Raw genomic sequence first — 15,714 nt, 5'->3', positions numbered from 1 at the left:
ACTAAAATATATTATTGAGACACCAACCCATATGCTCGTGATACCATGGAGTAACCTTGCAGAGACTGAGATGTATTTTAGTATTAGAGACAATGAGTGAAAAAAGTCACGAGCCCCTAACAGTGCTTCATTTATGTCGACGTATGATGCCACTGGTACTTATTTCTGATAGACCACCATATGATGGCACTGTCTGTATATTTCTGAAAAAAAGACTTTACACTGAAATTAAATGGCTAGTAGGCAAAGGTGGCACAGACATTTGCCAGCCCTGCTAGACCTTGGCCTTCAGTGAAATACGTTGGGCTCAGGACTTTTATTTATTATTTTTTTAATATTAAAACACTGGTCACGAGTAGGCCCGTGAAGGATTTCAAAGTCTTTAAATAATAGAGGACACAAGAATGATCCTTTCAAACACCACAATATACTTCCCCGGCAAATGGGATCAACGTTTGCAGCTTTACTCTCTGGGACTTCCTCCAGTTACCAATAAAACCCCTCACATCTCCATCACATTTTACTTTATGTTCTGTCACATACAGTGGTAGCATTTCAGTAACCAGGAAATGAGAAGATTGATTCCAAACCACGGAGAGGCAGTTCAATGATGTTCATTTATTTTTGTTGTATGGTACAATACCTTACCTATGTAAACACAGCTAAAATTAACATTACAAAAAGGTGTTTACCTAACAGAAATATTTTTTTTAAATATACTTTCATGCCCCAAATGCTTTATTCATTGAGAAGGACTAACTTTTGAGGAAGTAGTAAAATTTTAAAATTCTGTCCATGTAAATAAAAAAACATTTAAAAAAATAAAATAAAAAAAGACACTCATGCAGCCCTCAAAACATTGCCTATTAGACACCAGTCATTGGCTGGAAAGAGGTCTTATGTGAAAGACCAAGCCAGAAGGCTTGGGAATACAAAGACTGGAGAACATTTGTGTGTTTGAGCCAATAGAAATGCTAGATTGCACTGTTTTCTTCACATTTTGCAGACTTGGTTTCTGGTCCTTGATTGATCAGCATAAAGTACTGATCTAACACCTGAGTAAGAATGTTTTGGCACAGTTTTGGGTCTATTTAAGCAAATGAACTACATTTTAGAGTAATTAATTGTATACCACAGCTGACCCACAAACTGAAGAGAAGAAACAAACATGGTGGACCTCATTCCTAATTACGTAAACATCTTTCTGATCGTGCTGTACATAGATTTAATTACATGAAGACACAGGTGGCAGACCATGAAAGGTGGGCATCGGCAGTCAAGTACGATTAATGAAACAAACAGGAATACTGGTACACCAAAGAAAGTTCTGCACACAACTGGCATTTGAGTAAGGAGTAACACAATGTTATCATAAATAAATGCCAAAACACTTACTGTGGATATAGAACAACTCTAACCCTTCAGTACTCACCATCCACGTGCCGGGATACTGGCTCCGGGGTAACCCTGCCATCGCTCAGTGGGGGCGTTTCCTCATGGCCATAGACATGATTATCATTTTCTTGATTCGTTTCTGTTCTCTCCCTCTGGCCCCTTGTTTCCGATACATTCGTAGAGGGGTCTTCGTTCTTGTTAAAATACCTCTGCAGCCACACGGGTACAATACTTTTCACCGAATCTGTAACTCGGCCGATAATGCCCTGCATTGAAAGAGAAAATATAAAAATGTTGCAACAATCACTAAAAAGGCAACCAAATGTACCCTTTTGGGCTTCGGTGCTTCAAAACAAAGGTAAGGATGTCTTCAAGGGATTTCGTTATAATGTTAATAAGTTACAGTTAATCAAGTATGTAAGTAAATTGGCAAGTTCATCAAAAACAGAAGATACATTCGCTCGAAAGCCCATTATCCTAAAAAAAAAAAGTGACTATTCGTGCAGCTTGCTGAAGTAACACATTTCATCCTCATATTCCTGTTAAAATCATTTCAAAACAATATCTGTATTGGCACCTGTTGCCCTAGTGCAGTAGTAAAATGTTCATGCACTCACTTCAGCATTGACATCATACAAACATTACACTGCTATTGTCAAATCTTGAATGCACACTATGCACATCAGGTTACTTCAAGTCTAACCAAGGCTTCACTGTGCCCCAACTCACTCCTGTTTCTCCTTAGGAGGACCTCTTATTGAAGAAAAAATATATTCATAAGTCTACTGTGCCACAACGACTCACAAAACACCTGCTTTTAATAGCTGGCAGCAATACCAAAAGATTAAGTGCCAGGATGATGTAATAAAAAATAACAAAAAAATAAATTAAAAAAAAAACACTTGTGTAAGTTCTATACGACTGAAAGCTCATGCATTAAACTCACTTAGCACAGAATATGTAAGCAAAACTGGACGACAGGCTCACACCTTTTGTTTTGCATGCTATTAATAATCTCTATTCTGAGCAAATGAGTGTTTGGACAAGGAAGGCTTTAAGCCAATGCTAAACTAGCATACTCAGAGACCATCAGCTGAGCAGCATTAGAGATAAAACCAGGCAAGAGAAACGTGTCTTTGTTCACTGCACAAGGAAACATACTCATACAGGTAAAGTTTTTTTTTTTTTTTTTTTTACTTGATTAGAATTCTTCGAATTACTACAAAACCAAGCAAAAAAGCAACTTAATCTAGACCCAAACTGTGGCTCAGTCCCTGGTGACCAGCACTCAGCTTAACATTTGGTGCATGGGGGTCTTAAGTGATCCAACACAAAAAGTATACATCTGCCAATGACAACGCCTGGCAGGCTGAGAAACTCATACAAGCACCATGCTTTTTATAATATAACCTTCACACACTAACAGCGACATGCTTCATCAACAGTTCATCCTGGCTGCTAATAGGCTCAACCATATTCCATGGAGCACTGCATATACAATCAAGGTACCGGGGAAAGAAATTTTAAAATGACATGCACTAAGCCTAAGTGTTCCTTTCTTAGCGGAGCAGGTGGGTATATCTAAAATTAACTATAGGTATAGTACTCATCATAGTGGGAGTACTTCAGGATTAATGGTCCTACAGCCCTCAAAACAAAGTTAGACATGTTTCTGCCCTACACTATCAGCCAAAAAACGGTCCTGGGCATTCATCACGAAATCACAAACACAATTGCCCAGGAATTAATTCAAGAAGGACTGTGCCTGTAGAGTGACTAATAAAAAAAAAGTGCTGAAACCTGTTTTTTCATGGATAAGCTATTTATTGCAAGCAAATAACCCTAGCAACATATGTATATTAACCTAATAAGGGTAAAAATGTTTCTGTTGTCGGGGCACTGTGGAAAGACTTATTTGCCTTCGGTTAGTAATACCTAACAGCATACTCTGTGGTTATCTGAATAATTTACACGAAATTTCAATTATATCAACGTTTCTGTTTACTGCACAGACCATATACTTAGACAGCCTCAAAAGGACAGTGAGATGCAATGGATAACATGGTGGTTACGTTTTTGTTATTATTTCTTTAAAGTTATTTATTTTAAAGGGACACTTTTCAAAGAAATGGACAAAAACACACTATTAACATCCAGTGATGGACATGCCATTGCACTTTTTTTTCCCTTATACCGGGGCAACACAGACCAGGGGAAAGTGGGAGGTGGAGGGGGAAGAAGCTAAACAAGCAAGTGCGCCTGTGCAGATGGGAGGAAAAGAAGCAAAAGGGACATGGGGTGGGTGGAAGGGGGAAGAAGCAAAAAAGGGACATGGGGTGGGAGTGGAAGAAGTAAATAGTACCTTAGTCACAGTGCGAGCAGGGGAGGACAGTAATTAATATGAAGCAATCAGTACGTGGTCCAGGATCCACATGAAAGAAGGGGATGTGAAGTCAGTCACTCTTATTTGCTGGATCCCTGTTAGCCAGCATGTGCTATGAAGTGTGTGTGTGTATATATATATATATATATATATATATATATATATATATATATATATATATATATATATATATATATATATATATATATATATATATTTTATTTTTTTGTTTGTTTTTTAAATGAGGAAAAAAAAAAAAAAGCAGGTTCTGAGCCCCTTGTATACAATATCTCTTGCAAGCAAAAGGGCATGCTCTCTGTCATAGTTGAAATCCAAAAAGAAAAATCGGATGATCAGATTTGACTAGAAAGCAGAGAAAACTTACACTACAATTTTTCCTAGAAGGCAAGAGAGGCAAAACATCAAGAGACATCACAAATACAGAAGACCCTTTGGGAAATGAGAAACGATGACCCATAATGGACTGTAATGGGTGGTGTGAAGTGAAACCCTAAATTTCATTCGACATTCGGTGAATCCAAAACTGTCGACCAACATGGGCAAATGTTTAAAGGCCTCGGACATGGATACGGAGGTAAGTGAGCTGTAAAGCAGAATGCATAGAAACAATTAGAAAAAAAAAGAAAAAAAAAAAACTTTCTAATAATTCAACATACACCATTTATAGAGGATCTGCAGAACCTCAATGATGTTGCTTAACACCACTTCACCTTTTGGACTGGTCTCTTGCCCGGAAAGGCAGGGAAAAAACTGTGTAAACCTAACAACCATGCCTTTGCTTGTTCAAAGGGGTAGGTGGCTACCCTATATAAGTTCCAGACAGCCTCCTATTCACTGGTTGACAGATAAGAGTTTAGTACCATAATTTAGTTTAATATCGGAACACTAATTAGGAAGCACTGCTAGTCTACAAAACACACAGCCACCTCAATCCCAATTAAATGACAGCATTAGGTGTAGGGGTTATAATACACCAGGGATAACAGTAAGACACGTGGTTATCAAGTAGGATTAGATCCATGCCAATTGGTACAGGAACAAGACAATTAGCAGGAATTGTGGGCATGTGCCCAGCCCCCTTTACAAAACAAAGGCCCTGGGAGATGAGGTTCCCATGGTGTTGTATGTGGATGGTTGGGCACAGGCCCTGTGGACACCCCCTCATCCTACAGGCTGTGTGTAGCGTGGGGTCCGCTGCATACCGGACTTGCCCGTGCGCAGCAGGGGGTTCAGTAGGGGTTTGGATTTAGGTATGGTATTAAATTAAATTCTTTATAAAAAAATAAAATCAAAGGGGAAAGTAACGTTATAGTTGGGTGAAATGTTCAGTAACATAAGATTTTAAACTCTAAAAACCAGATGTTCACCAGTTATAGTTATCTCAAGTAACTGACTCATGCCCCAAGGTATCCCCAACTTGAACCCTCCCAATGAACTGCTAATTACCCTAAATATTACAATACTCAGGACATCTTCTATGACCTCGATAATATCACTTAAACAATTGTAATGTTATCCCGGCTGCCGATTTTGGACACAGCCAGTAAGTAAACACCTTCCATGGCATTTTCACACCACATGGACATAATTTCAGTGACAAACTGTAGATAAGGTGAAGAAACCTTTCAGTAGCAGCCCAGCTAGAAAAAAAAGTATCCCTCGTTTAATCTCCGTTTGCTCTTTTAATAGACTCGATATACTAGAAAAAAGAACTACACACTGCTATGGGCTTGGTAGAACGGTGGCTGATATCGCCGAGTGGCACATCCTCGGAGAGTGCAAAGGCAGGATGCACAAACTTTTGTGCCCGCTCTCACAGAAAAACTAGGCCCAGAAAAGTAAAACCTCTGCTGCACCCAAGAAAAAAATATCAATCTCAATACTAAAATTTTAAAAAATTAGCTTGATAACTTAAGCAAAGTACCCCCAACCAAGCTCAGGGTGCACACTTTTCATAATGTATGAATAAAATCCTTTTCACTTTGTGTAACCGTAAATACTTTGCTGAATGAGTTTCCTCACAACTGTTCAGGGCCTGGACCAACCATATTAAGCAACCAATGCTTGTCTATCTAAAGCAAGTTTTTCTTACTGTTAAGTCACTTGCAGGTCTTTCGCAAAGCATAAAAGAGATCGTGAAAGATGTACAATATTTGAGTTATGTTAGCTTTATGGGTTCGTTGGTTGTGAAGGCAAGAAATAGTACTTGCAGGACATGCAAACCTTTTAGTCAAAATGCCTAGCGCCCTAGGATTATGAAAAATGTGAAACGTGCATTGTCAACACTAATATGCAGGGCCTTGGCAATCCTGTTTTCACTAATCTATAACAGATTTGAAATTCTGCTTCAAAAATATGAAATGAAAGCAAATCTTAAAGCAGTGATTGGTTTACCAGCCATGGCACATAAGTGCCTTTTAGGCAGATGTGAACATTCGCAGGACCATATCATCACAGTAACGAGTAAATAGCTGAAGCAGGCAGGCTCACTGCCGCAGGCTGTAGTGTTCAGAACCAAAATATGAATGACGAACAGACTAAAGAATTAAGAAGCATGTGTGTGTTTTCACTGAAAAACAAAGCGATGTTATAGATACTTCACTTTGACCCAGTTTTCTGTAACAGCAGACACGTTTTCTTCTACTTGCAACTAGCTAATCAGATCCTAGGTCCGCTGGACATGTACAGGTCCCGCGGGAATGAAAAGACAGACATAAGAAAAAGCTCTCTCGGCCAATCAAAACTATTTTTTTTTAAATATTTCGAGTACCGTGAGGAACTCCCCCCAGGACCCACCGTCCACACATGCCTATCCTTTTCATGCCCACCTCGGCACTACATTACAAAGTAAATTCTCAGAAACAGAACATATTTGCATCAAGTCACAAAAAGACGCTTTGGGTAAAGTAATATCTTACTGCCTGACTTGGTGTAGTTCCTTTCAGCTCTCTTTCTGTATCGCCAGAGCCCAGCAATCAAAAGATTGCAACTGAGGGTGATAACGAAAACAATGGCATGCTGTGGAGGAGGTGTAAACCCACTGAACTATAAACAATACATCTCGCAGCAACACGCACGCACCGTGTGGACAAGACCTTAATAAAACAGAAACAAAGCAAAAAAAGTCCTTCAAAGGTGAGTAGTGGAAGAACACAAGTGATGTGTCTATTCTCCAAGGGAGTGACAAACAAGAAGTAAAAACCATACACAAGCTGAAATTAAAAGCAAGCAAATGAGTGACAAAATAGTCAGAAATGGGGACTCCAAGCCCATTGTAAGATGGAAATAGGTCTTCTCGACAACAGACACAAACCGATGGACAAAAGTAGACAGGTTTTGCCAAGTTTTAACATATAAGGAGGATGCATGCAATGGAAAAGTAAGCCCAACAGTTTGATACAAGAGTAAACGTCAAGAATGAAAATGAGCTGCCCACAATTTAAGAAAATAATTTATCTCTGCAGATGAAAAAACTGTAAAGTTACTATTTCCCTGTTTAAGTGTTTACAGATAAGTGGAGTACAATTTATCTCAACACAACGCCTATTCAGATAAGGACACTTCACCACTAAGTAACTCTAGTATGTTTATGGGGAGCTTGCCTTTGGCACGAGTGTCTATTTATGGTTAAGATATGGATGAGAGTGTTGAAAGCAATTAAGACACTTTAAGTGCAGCCTTATCACCAACTAAGCAACTATTGCTGCAAAGCAAGTAATCTCCGACTGGTGGCAAGAGTAGAACAAAATGTCAATGCACCTAACAAAATAGCCACAAAACAAATTTCGAGGCAAATGGGGGAAGGCGTTGTGATCTTTGATAGGAGCAATCCATAGACAGGGCTAATGCATCACTAAAGGAGGTTCACAAATACACACTCACTTGCTGCCAGATGTGTGTACCTGGGAGTGAATAAATGAAGCCAAATTAATCGAGGGTGCAGATCATTCATATCGGAGTCAACCTAAATGTTTCCCCAATCGCTGTCCCTGCACAACATGCCTGAGCACTAAAGCGCTATGCCAAGGACTACTATCAAAGTGTATTAAACTTATCAAAGCATTTCTACATTCAATTGACATTCACTACCATGGAAGTCAGGCTTACATGCTTGCCACTGTATGCTTGACAGCTGGTCACAATACTGCCACTGTAAGTTACAGAATCATTTAATATGCTGTACATTTATAACAGGCCAGTAAGCCGCGCACACTTAAGGTAACATAACCCAAATAAAGTGCCTGAAGCCATTTTAAGTTCTGATTAAACAAAACATTTCTCAGCTCATAAGTAACCACCTTCTGGAATTAAGTGAAATGTACTCATCCAACTGTAGTACACAACTGCTAACACCAGGGCATATGTTCACGCCAACCAAAATAATTATTGACATATGTATGTCTGAAATAAAAGCAATGTGTGTTCCAACCCGCTACGTACAACAATTGTAGCTAAACTAATTGATCTTAATAGTTTGGTGGCTGCAAAGTACTTCACTAAATAATTAGATAAGCTTATGACGCTAATCTCAACACACGTTAGACCTAAAACTAGTGCTTGGCTCAAGATCACAGTAACCAGAGTTACATAGCAACTTCAAACAAACCGCAAAAGGGCAACAATGTAAAGAAAATAATGCAGAGTTCCAAGTTAATAAACACATTGTTTAAAGGGTGGTGTGACGGCGAGGTTATGTATGGCTCATCCTACAAGTGAATAGCTGTTAAGTGTTATATCCGGGGTGGGCAACTCTGTAGGAAACAGCACCCCGTAAGTCATTGGAGGGTGGCTGTTGGCGTATCTGAAGATCTGGCAGGAGGAGATGCTCAGTCACAGTGAGTTGGGAATACCATGGTGGACAGTGAAATAGATGGCATAGGAGGAAACCACACTGCTGGGCCTCAGATAGTGGGAATCGTAGTGGCACGTCAGGCATGAAGGCACAATTGGGCCTTGGCTGGGTAGGCTCTTCTTTCAGAGTACCAGGTAAGACCATAGGAAATTATGAAGCTTTCGGAAATGACAAATTCAGTTGTCCAGACATGAGAGGCAACAATCCATGGAATGATCCTCTATGAGGCACTCGTATACAGCACTAGGTACACTACATGAGGGTTGTGTAGGACTACCTACTACGGTATTTTTTTTTGCAGGTTTGAAATCAAATAGTGGGTCAGCATTTGTAACGAATGTCCAGTTTTCACCCTTACAGCCTAGCTATGCCATAGGAAATTTAGTTTTTGCTTAAGTTACACCCAGAATGTAAACAGGAACTGGTTCAAACCGGCAGGCTTTTGCTGATGTTCACCTCACTGAGCGCCTTTCCATCTTCATATCACTGCGTCTGTGTTGATATTAAATCACCTTTGTTTAATTGTTGGTTACTTGCTAGTGTCAAACTTCACGTGCCACAAGTGTGAGTGAATTTGGATATATTATAGAAACTGTATAGGGCCCAAAACAATTTGTTGGTTTACTGTAAAAGTTACTTTTGCCTACACTTTGCCACAAATCACACATGGGCATAGGGAAAGGGCAGGCGACGTGCTTAAATAATTCTGCCTACTTAGCAGTTTATTAACATCAATCGCCCCAGTCATTCGGATTGTCAACCAAACATTCCATTTAAAGGAACAATTCAGCCCCAGAAAACTTCGTCACAGGACAGTAAAAAGCAGGAAAAGCCCATTAAGTGTTATCCACAAATTAAGGATTATACAAATTCTAAACCCCAATTGTTAGCCCTGGGAGTTATTGAACACTTAAATATTGCTTTTGGCAGGAGACGTATTGTTTTACAGGGACAGCTAGCTATGCTGCAAATCTACTTTGTGGCGAGTGTGTGTTTTTAAACGGTTGAGGAATGTGGTAATCGTATGAAAGATGCTGCTATCAAAACAGAGTGACAAACTGAATACAGCAAACAAGTTAACAAGAAAAGTGGTGAAATGACTAAGACTGAACTGGATAACAAGAACAAGGATACAAATTTGCCAACAGCAACTTTCATTTATTTTACATGCCTATGGTGACATGTTCCATCTCACAAACTACAAAATTACTGCTGGCAACAAAACAGGGCAACACTCACAAGTAAGAGCAAGGTACTTCTTAAACGCCATTAAATGCAATAAACTCCTAATGTGAAGGACAGGAGACTTTGCAAAAGGTTTGGGGAGCTGACAAAAAGTACAAATATGCTTCAACTTTGCCAAATTAAATTTTCTTAGCATCCCTTAAAAAACAAAAACATTAATTAGGAGGTTAAAAAAAATTACAGAGCTGACATGATCTTGCTTATTTATTACCAGCAGGGTCACTATGCCTAACTATTAGGCCAACAGGTAGCTTCGTAGTACCAGAAGAAATGTATCAATTTTTATGTTGGTGTTCCCATGTAGTGCTTTCCTCTTATCTAGTTTCTAAGCACTAACATAACACAACAGAAATGCACTTCTGGAGGTCAAAGAAGACTTTTATTGTTGTTATATGAATGACGAATTAGTAGCTTTCCAGTCCGCGTTAATCAAACAAAATATATCAGTTTGCAATATACACAGCAGGTTATATTTATAAGATATTGAATGCAAAGCAAAACAAATACTTCACCGTGTAGGAACTATTTACAGCTACATCTTTCTAAGGTCTGCAAGCTGATGACCCCTGTCAGCCGCGAGAAAGAGTTTCATCTACCCACACGGGATGCTGTCAGCTGGCGCCAAGCTCCAGCACGAGGTCCGGCAGATTCGAATCTCACTCTCTGCAGCCTGTTACATTCGTTACAAAGGTGTGCCCCCTCCTCTCAGACCTGGGAAACTGAGCAAGCCTTTTGGAGACTGGCCAGGTCTCCAAGACTACTCCTGTTCCCAAGCTCAAGCGAGGAAAAACAACGCCCATGTACCCTCTCTTATCAGGTCTAGTCTACTGTGAGAGCAAAACATCTTGGTTCTCTGGTGCAAAAACACAGCTTGGAAAAATACAGCTTGGATTCTCAACTGCAATGTCTAACTCCACGTTAAAGGCAATAGGCAGCTAACCTAAATATCAAATGCAATGTCATGTTAAAGGCAATAGGCAGCTAACCTAAATATCAAATGCAATGTCTAGTGTCATGTCAAAGCCAATAGGCATCTAAGCTGAATACAAAATGCAATGTCTTATATCATGTCAAAGCCCATAGGCAGCTGAGCTGAATATAAAATGCAATGTATAATATCATGTCAAAGCCAATAGGCAGCGGAGCTGAATACAAAATGCAATGTCTAATATCATGTCAAAGCCAATAGGTAGCGGAGCTGAATACAAAATGTAATAAATGATATCATGTCAAAGCCAATAGGCAGCGGAGCTGAATACAAAATGTAATATATGATATCATGTCAAAGCCAATAGGCAGAATATCTAATAGCATGTCAAAGTCAATAGGCAGCTAAACTGAATACATCATGTCAAAGTCAATAGGCATGCAATGTCAAAGCCAATAGGCGGCTAGACTGGATACAGCATGTCAAAGCCAATAGGCAGAATACAGAATGTAATGGCTAATGCGATGTCAAAGCCCATAGGCGGCTAAACTGAATACAGAAAGTAATGGCTAATGCCATGTCAAAGCCCATAGGTGGCTCAACTGAACAAAACATACCATGTGCTACTGGTGAACATTGAGCAACTAATATGCGCAGTGGTGAAACACAAAGTCATTGGTCAAAACAAAACTTATCAAATAGCAGGACATCCCACGTTGCAAAGTTTGAGAATAGAGATGCTGGAGACAAGACATTTTCTCAAATATAGAGCACAATCCTAGTTATGCCTCAATAGCCTTACTTGAAGGCCTAGTTGCCTTATGCGAGTGGATCGCTAGGCAGGCGTTTGTCAATTCGGAAGTGACATTCAGTCTTAACGTGGATAAGCATGAAGCCCTACCCACAGCTTTGCTGACAGGCGATACTGCCACTTTCAAGAGAGGCTGTAACACATTTTGCATCCTAACTAAAGTCTTGGAACAACTGGCAACAAAACTGGTCAGATCTGGTAAAACAACTGCAACTGATCAGCACTGGCTGCATCACACAAATCGTGATCTTGTTGGCAATCCATTTCCTCATTTCATGCAGTAATCTACTAATAGATACATATTTTTACTTTCATGTGGTGAAACGGGCACTGTGGGTCAAGGTATGTCTAAGGAGACTCACAAGAGACGTGAGCAAAAATACAACGCCAGAGGGACTCAAACGGAAGTTGAGACCAATTAATTAGTGAACACCTCTTAAAATATAATATATATAAAAAATAAAAAAAAAGTAAAATTTACTCTGAACACACACCGATGCAGGTTCCTCTGGCCAAAAGAGAAAAATCTATATCTGCTACTGAACTACAATGTTTTAAGAATGATCATTATTTTTTCCCATTTCACAAACCATGGAGAGTGTTACTGATGTATTCAGGGAGCATATTCCACACGCTTCCCTGTTTTCATATTGCAAGCATGCAGGCTATAGTAGGGAATTGACAACTAGCTCTTATACTCAGAAGCAAACATCACTAAACTGCTTCTAGATTTTAGAAACTCAAACCCCAAGAGTTTGCAGGAAGCAGTGAGGTGATTTTAACATCCAAACAAACATTTTGTAATTCCGGACCTACAGACCGGTGAGCCCAGGATCCTACACCACCCAAGTGATGGCATATTAAGACCACCAAACCAGTTGGGCCATTTCCTTTGCTACTATAAATATACTGCCTGGAGAGACAAGACTTGTATCTGCTTTCTACTTCAAGTGTAGAAACAGATGTAGGGTGCAGAACAGATATAAAAAGTAGACAGACTGAAAGACAGCACCTGGTTACTGCATTTCATATACATAGACTGTGTTCAGCCCAGAGTAATCAGTACCATCGATCACCAATATTTTAACCTTACCTAGTCCCTGATCTTGAATCAGGAGGTATTTCACAATCCAGATTTGGCTCTATTTGGGCAGAAAGACAACACTACAGACCTTCCTGTGAATATAAAGGGCAAGACTGATGAAACAGCTTGCTAATGCAAGCAATACTACACAGTTGACCATCCCTGTTTTATGTTAAAGTCCTCCCATCTATGAAAGGATTACATGTCATTCAATCACGCCAGATAATTTTTAGTTCATATAATGAAATGTTGCACGATTTCTGTTTTGATTGCAATAATGATCATTTGAGCACTTGAGAAATTGCTTTATAAATTAAATCAAAAGAAAATGAAGTGGGAGCTGTAGAGTAAGGACAGGCCCTGGTGTGTGGTACAAGGAAAATTGGCAAAATTGCATAGCCTTTGAGAAAGATCCTACACATATCTGGATCAAGATATGCAAGTATTCAACAAAATTAATTCAGTTGCCTTTTATTTCAAATTTTCTCTGCTCATGATTCAGTTTACTTTCAACAACACCAAGAATTCGGAAGCAGAGGGAGCAGTACTGTCAACCAAAAAAATAAAATAAAGCTTCATCGTGGGTTTCTCCGCTCCACTTTAGTAGGATGATATCCCCAAGGTGGTCTCAATCTCAGCGTGAGAGATAAAAATAAGGGGTGCTGGATAAGCGAAGGATCCAGAAGAACGAGTTACTTACCTTCGGTAACGACTTTTCTGGTGGATACATTAGCTACCTGTGGATTCCTCACCTCATGAATACTCCCATGGCGCCAGCATTCGACGGAAATCTTCTTACTAGTCTCTGCACGTCGACGAGGACGTCACTGTCGCCCACGCGACGCCGTCTGACGTCATACAGGCAATAAGAGGTCCTCGACGACGTGCGGACGTCAGTACCAATCATTTTTTACGTGCATGAGAACAACCAGGCAATGCAATGAAAGAGCAAGGCAACATCCATTATATTGTAAAAATACACCACATTGTATGAATAACTGTAAATCTTTTTATGTATATATATATATATATATATATATATATATATATATATAAAACTCTCTCTTTTAAAATATATACACACACCAAGTATATACATAAAGATATATACATATATACATATATATATATATAAATATATTATATATACATCTATTGCACCCTCAAAGACCAAGAGGAGCGCACTCAAGGATTACTTGGCAAGACCAGAAAGGCAACGGGGAGGCGGGTGGGACCGTGAGGAATCCACAGGTAGCTAATGTATCCACCAGAAAAGTCGTTACCGAAGGTAAGTAACTCGTTCTTCTGATGGATACAACTACCTGTGGATTCCTCACCTCATGAATAGAGTCCCAAAGCAGTACCACGCCCGGCGGTGGGTGCCTAAATGGTCAAACCAAGAAATCCTGCAGCACTGACCGTGCAAAATGGCCGTCCCTTCTAACCTCAGAATCCAAACAGTAATGTTTTGCAAAAGTGTGAAGGGACGACCAAGTTGCGGCCTTGCAGATGTCGACCACAGGAACACCTCTGGCCAAGGCCGAAGTGGCCGACTTAGCTCTGGTGGAATGAGCTCTAATGCCCTCAGGAGGATCCTTCTTTGCCAAAGAGTAACATATTTTAATGCAAAGAACAACCCACCTGGATAGTGTTCTCTTGTGGACTGCCTTTCCTCTCCTCTTGCCCACGTATCCAATAAACAGCTGATCCTCCAGCCTGAAATCCTTTGTTCTATCGATAAAGAAGCTCAACGCTCTCTTTGGGTCCAGACGGTGCAGTCTTTCTTCCTCTTTGGAAGGATGAGGCGGAGGATAGAACGTGGACAAAGTAATTGCCTGAGCCAAATGGAAGGGTGAAACAACCTTCGGGAGGAAAGCAGCCTTGGTCCTCAACACCACCTTATCCCCATAAAAAGTTGTATAAGGGGGTTTTACTGATAAGGCCTGCAACTCACTCACTCTCCTTGCTGATGTTATAGCTATCAGGAAGACTGTTTTTAAAACCAAATACCTCAAGGGGCAAGAATGCATAGGTTCAAAAGGGGACCCCATAAGGAAAGTCAGGACTAAGGACAAATCCCATTGCGGCATAACGAATGGCTTTGGAGGATATTGATTTAGAAGACCTTTTAAGAATCTGATAACAATAGGGGATTTAAATAAAGATGGTTGGTCTGGAAGACATAAGAAGGCTGACAAGGCCGATAAATAACCTTTAATGGTAGCCACTGCACAACCTTTCTGCGCCAGAGATAGAGCAAAAGACAAAACGTCCGATAGATGAGCATGCAAAGGATCAATCTGCCTCTCTCCACACCACGCAACAAATTTAGACCACCTATTAGCGTAGATAGATTTAGTGGAGTGTCGCCTGGCCGCTAATATAACATCCACTACCTCAGGCGGGAGAGAGAAGGAACTCAGGTTGCCCCGTTCAATCTCCAGGCATGTAGGTGCAGACTCTGGAGGTTGGGGTGTAGAACCTGCCCCTGCGACTGCGAGAGGAGGTCTGCCCTGAAAGGGAGACGGAGTGGCGGGCACATTGAGAGTTGGAGAAGGTCGGAGTACCACACCCTCCTTGGCCAATCCGGAGCTATTAAGATTACTAGAGCCCGGTCTTGGCGAATCCTCAATACTCGAGGAATCAAGGGTATGGGAGGAAACGCGTAAAGCAACTGGCCGCACCAGGTCATTTGAAACGCGTCCCCCAACGCTTCCTGCATCGGATACTGAAGGCTGCAGAACAACGGACAATGCGCGTTCTCTCGAGTGGCGAACAGATCTACCCGAGGAAACCCCCACCTCTGGAAGATTAAACGGACTTGATCTGGATGGAGACGCCACTCGTGGTCTGCCGAGAAGTGGCGACTGAGACTGTCCGCACGCACGTTCAAAACTCCGGCCAGATGGTTTGCTATCAAGCAAATCCGATGGTCCTTTGCCCAGGACCATAGTCGAAGAGCTTCTCTGCAGAGAAGGTACGACCCCACTCCTCC

At 40.6% G+C, this 15,714-nt stretch overlaps 1 protein-coding gene across 6 annotated transcripts in view; it reads right to left on the bottom strand.

Moving 5' to 3' along the window:
• The window catches only part of NUP153 (nucleoporin 153), a 630,217-nt gene that overhangs the window by 587,334 nt on the left and 27,169 nt on the right, over positions 1–15,714 (bottom strand). For all 6 annotated transcript variants that reach the window (XM_069218389.1, XM_069218381.1, XM_069218361.1 and 3 more), the window contains exon 2: positions 1,433–1,661. In XM_069218389.1, coding sequence (XP_069074490.1) covers positions 1,433–1,661 — 229 coding nt within the window. The remainder of the gene's footprint in view (positions 1–1,432; positions 1,662–15,714) is intronic.

This window comes from Pleurodeles waltl, chromosome 2_1 (assembly GCF_031143425.1).
Source record: "Pleurodeles waltl isolate 20211129_DDA chromosome 2_1, aPleWal1.hap1.20221129, whole genome shotgun sequence".
Lineage (NCBI taxonomy): Eukaryota > Metazoa > Chordata > Amphibia > Caudata > Salamandridae > Pleurodeles > Pleurodeles waltl.
The sequence above is the reverse complement of the archived record's forward strand: the minus strand, read 5'-3'. Positions and strand labels throughout refer to the sequence as shown.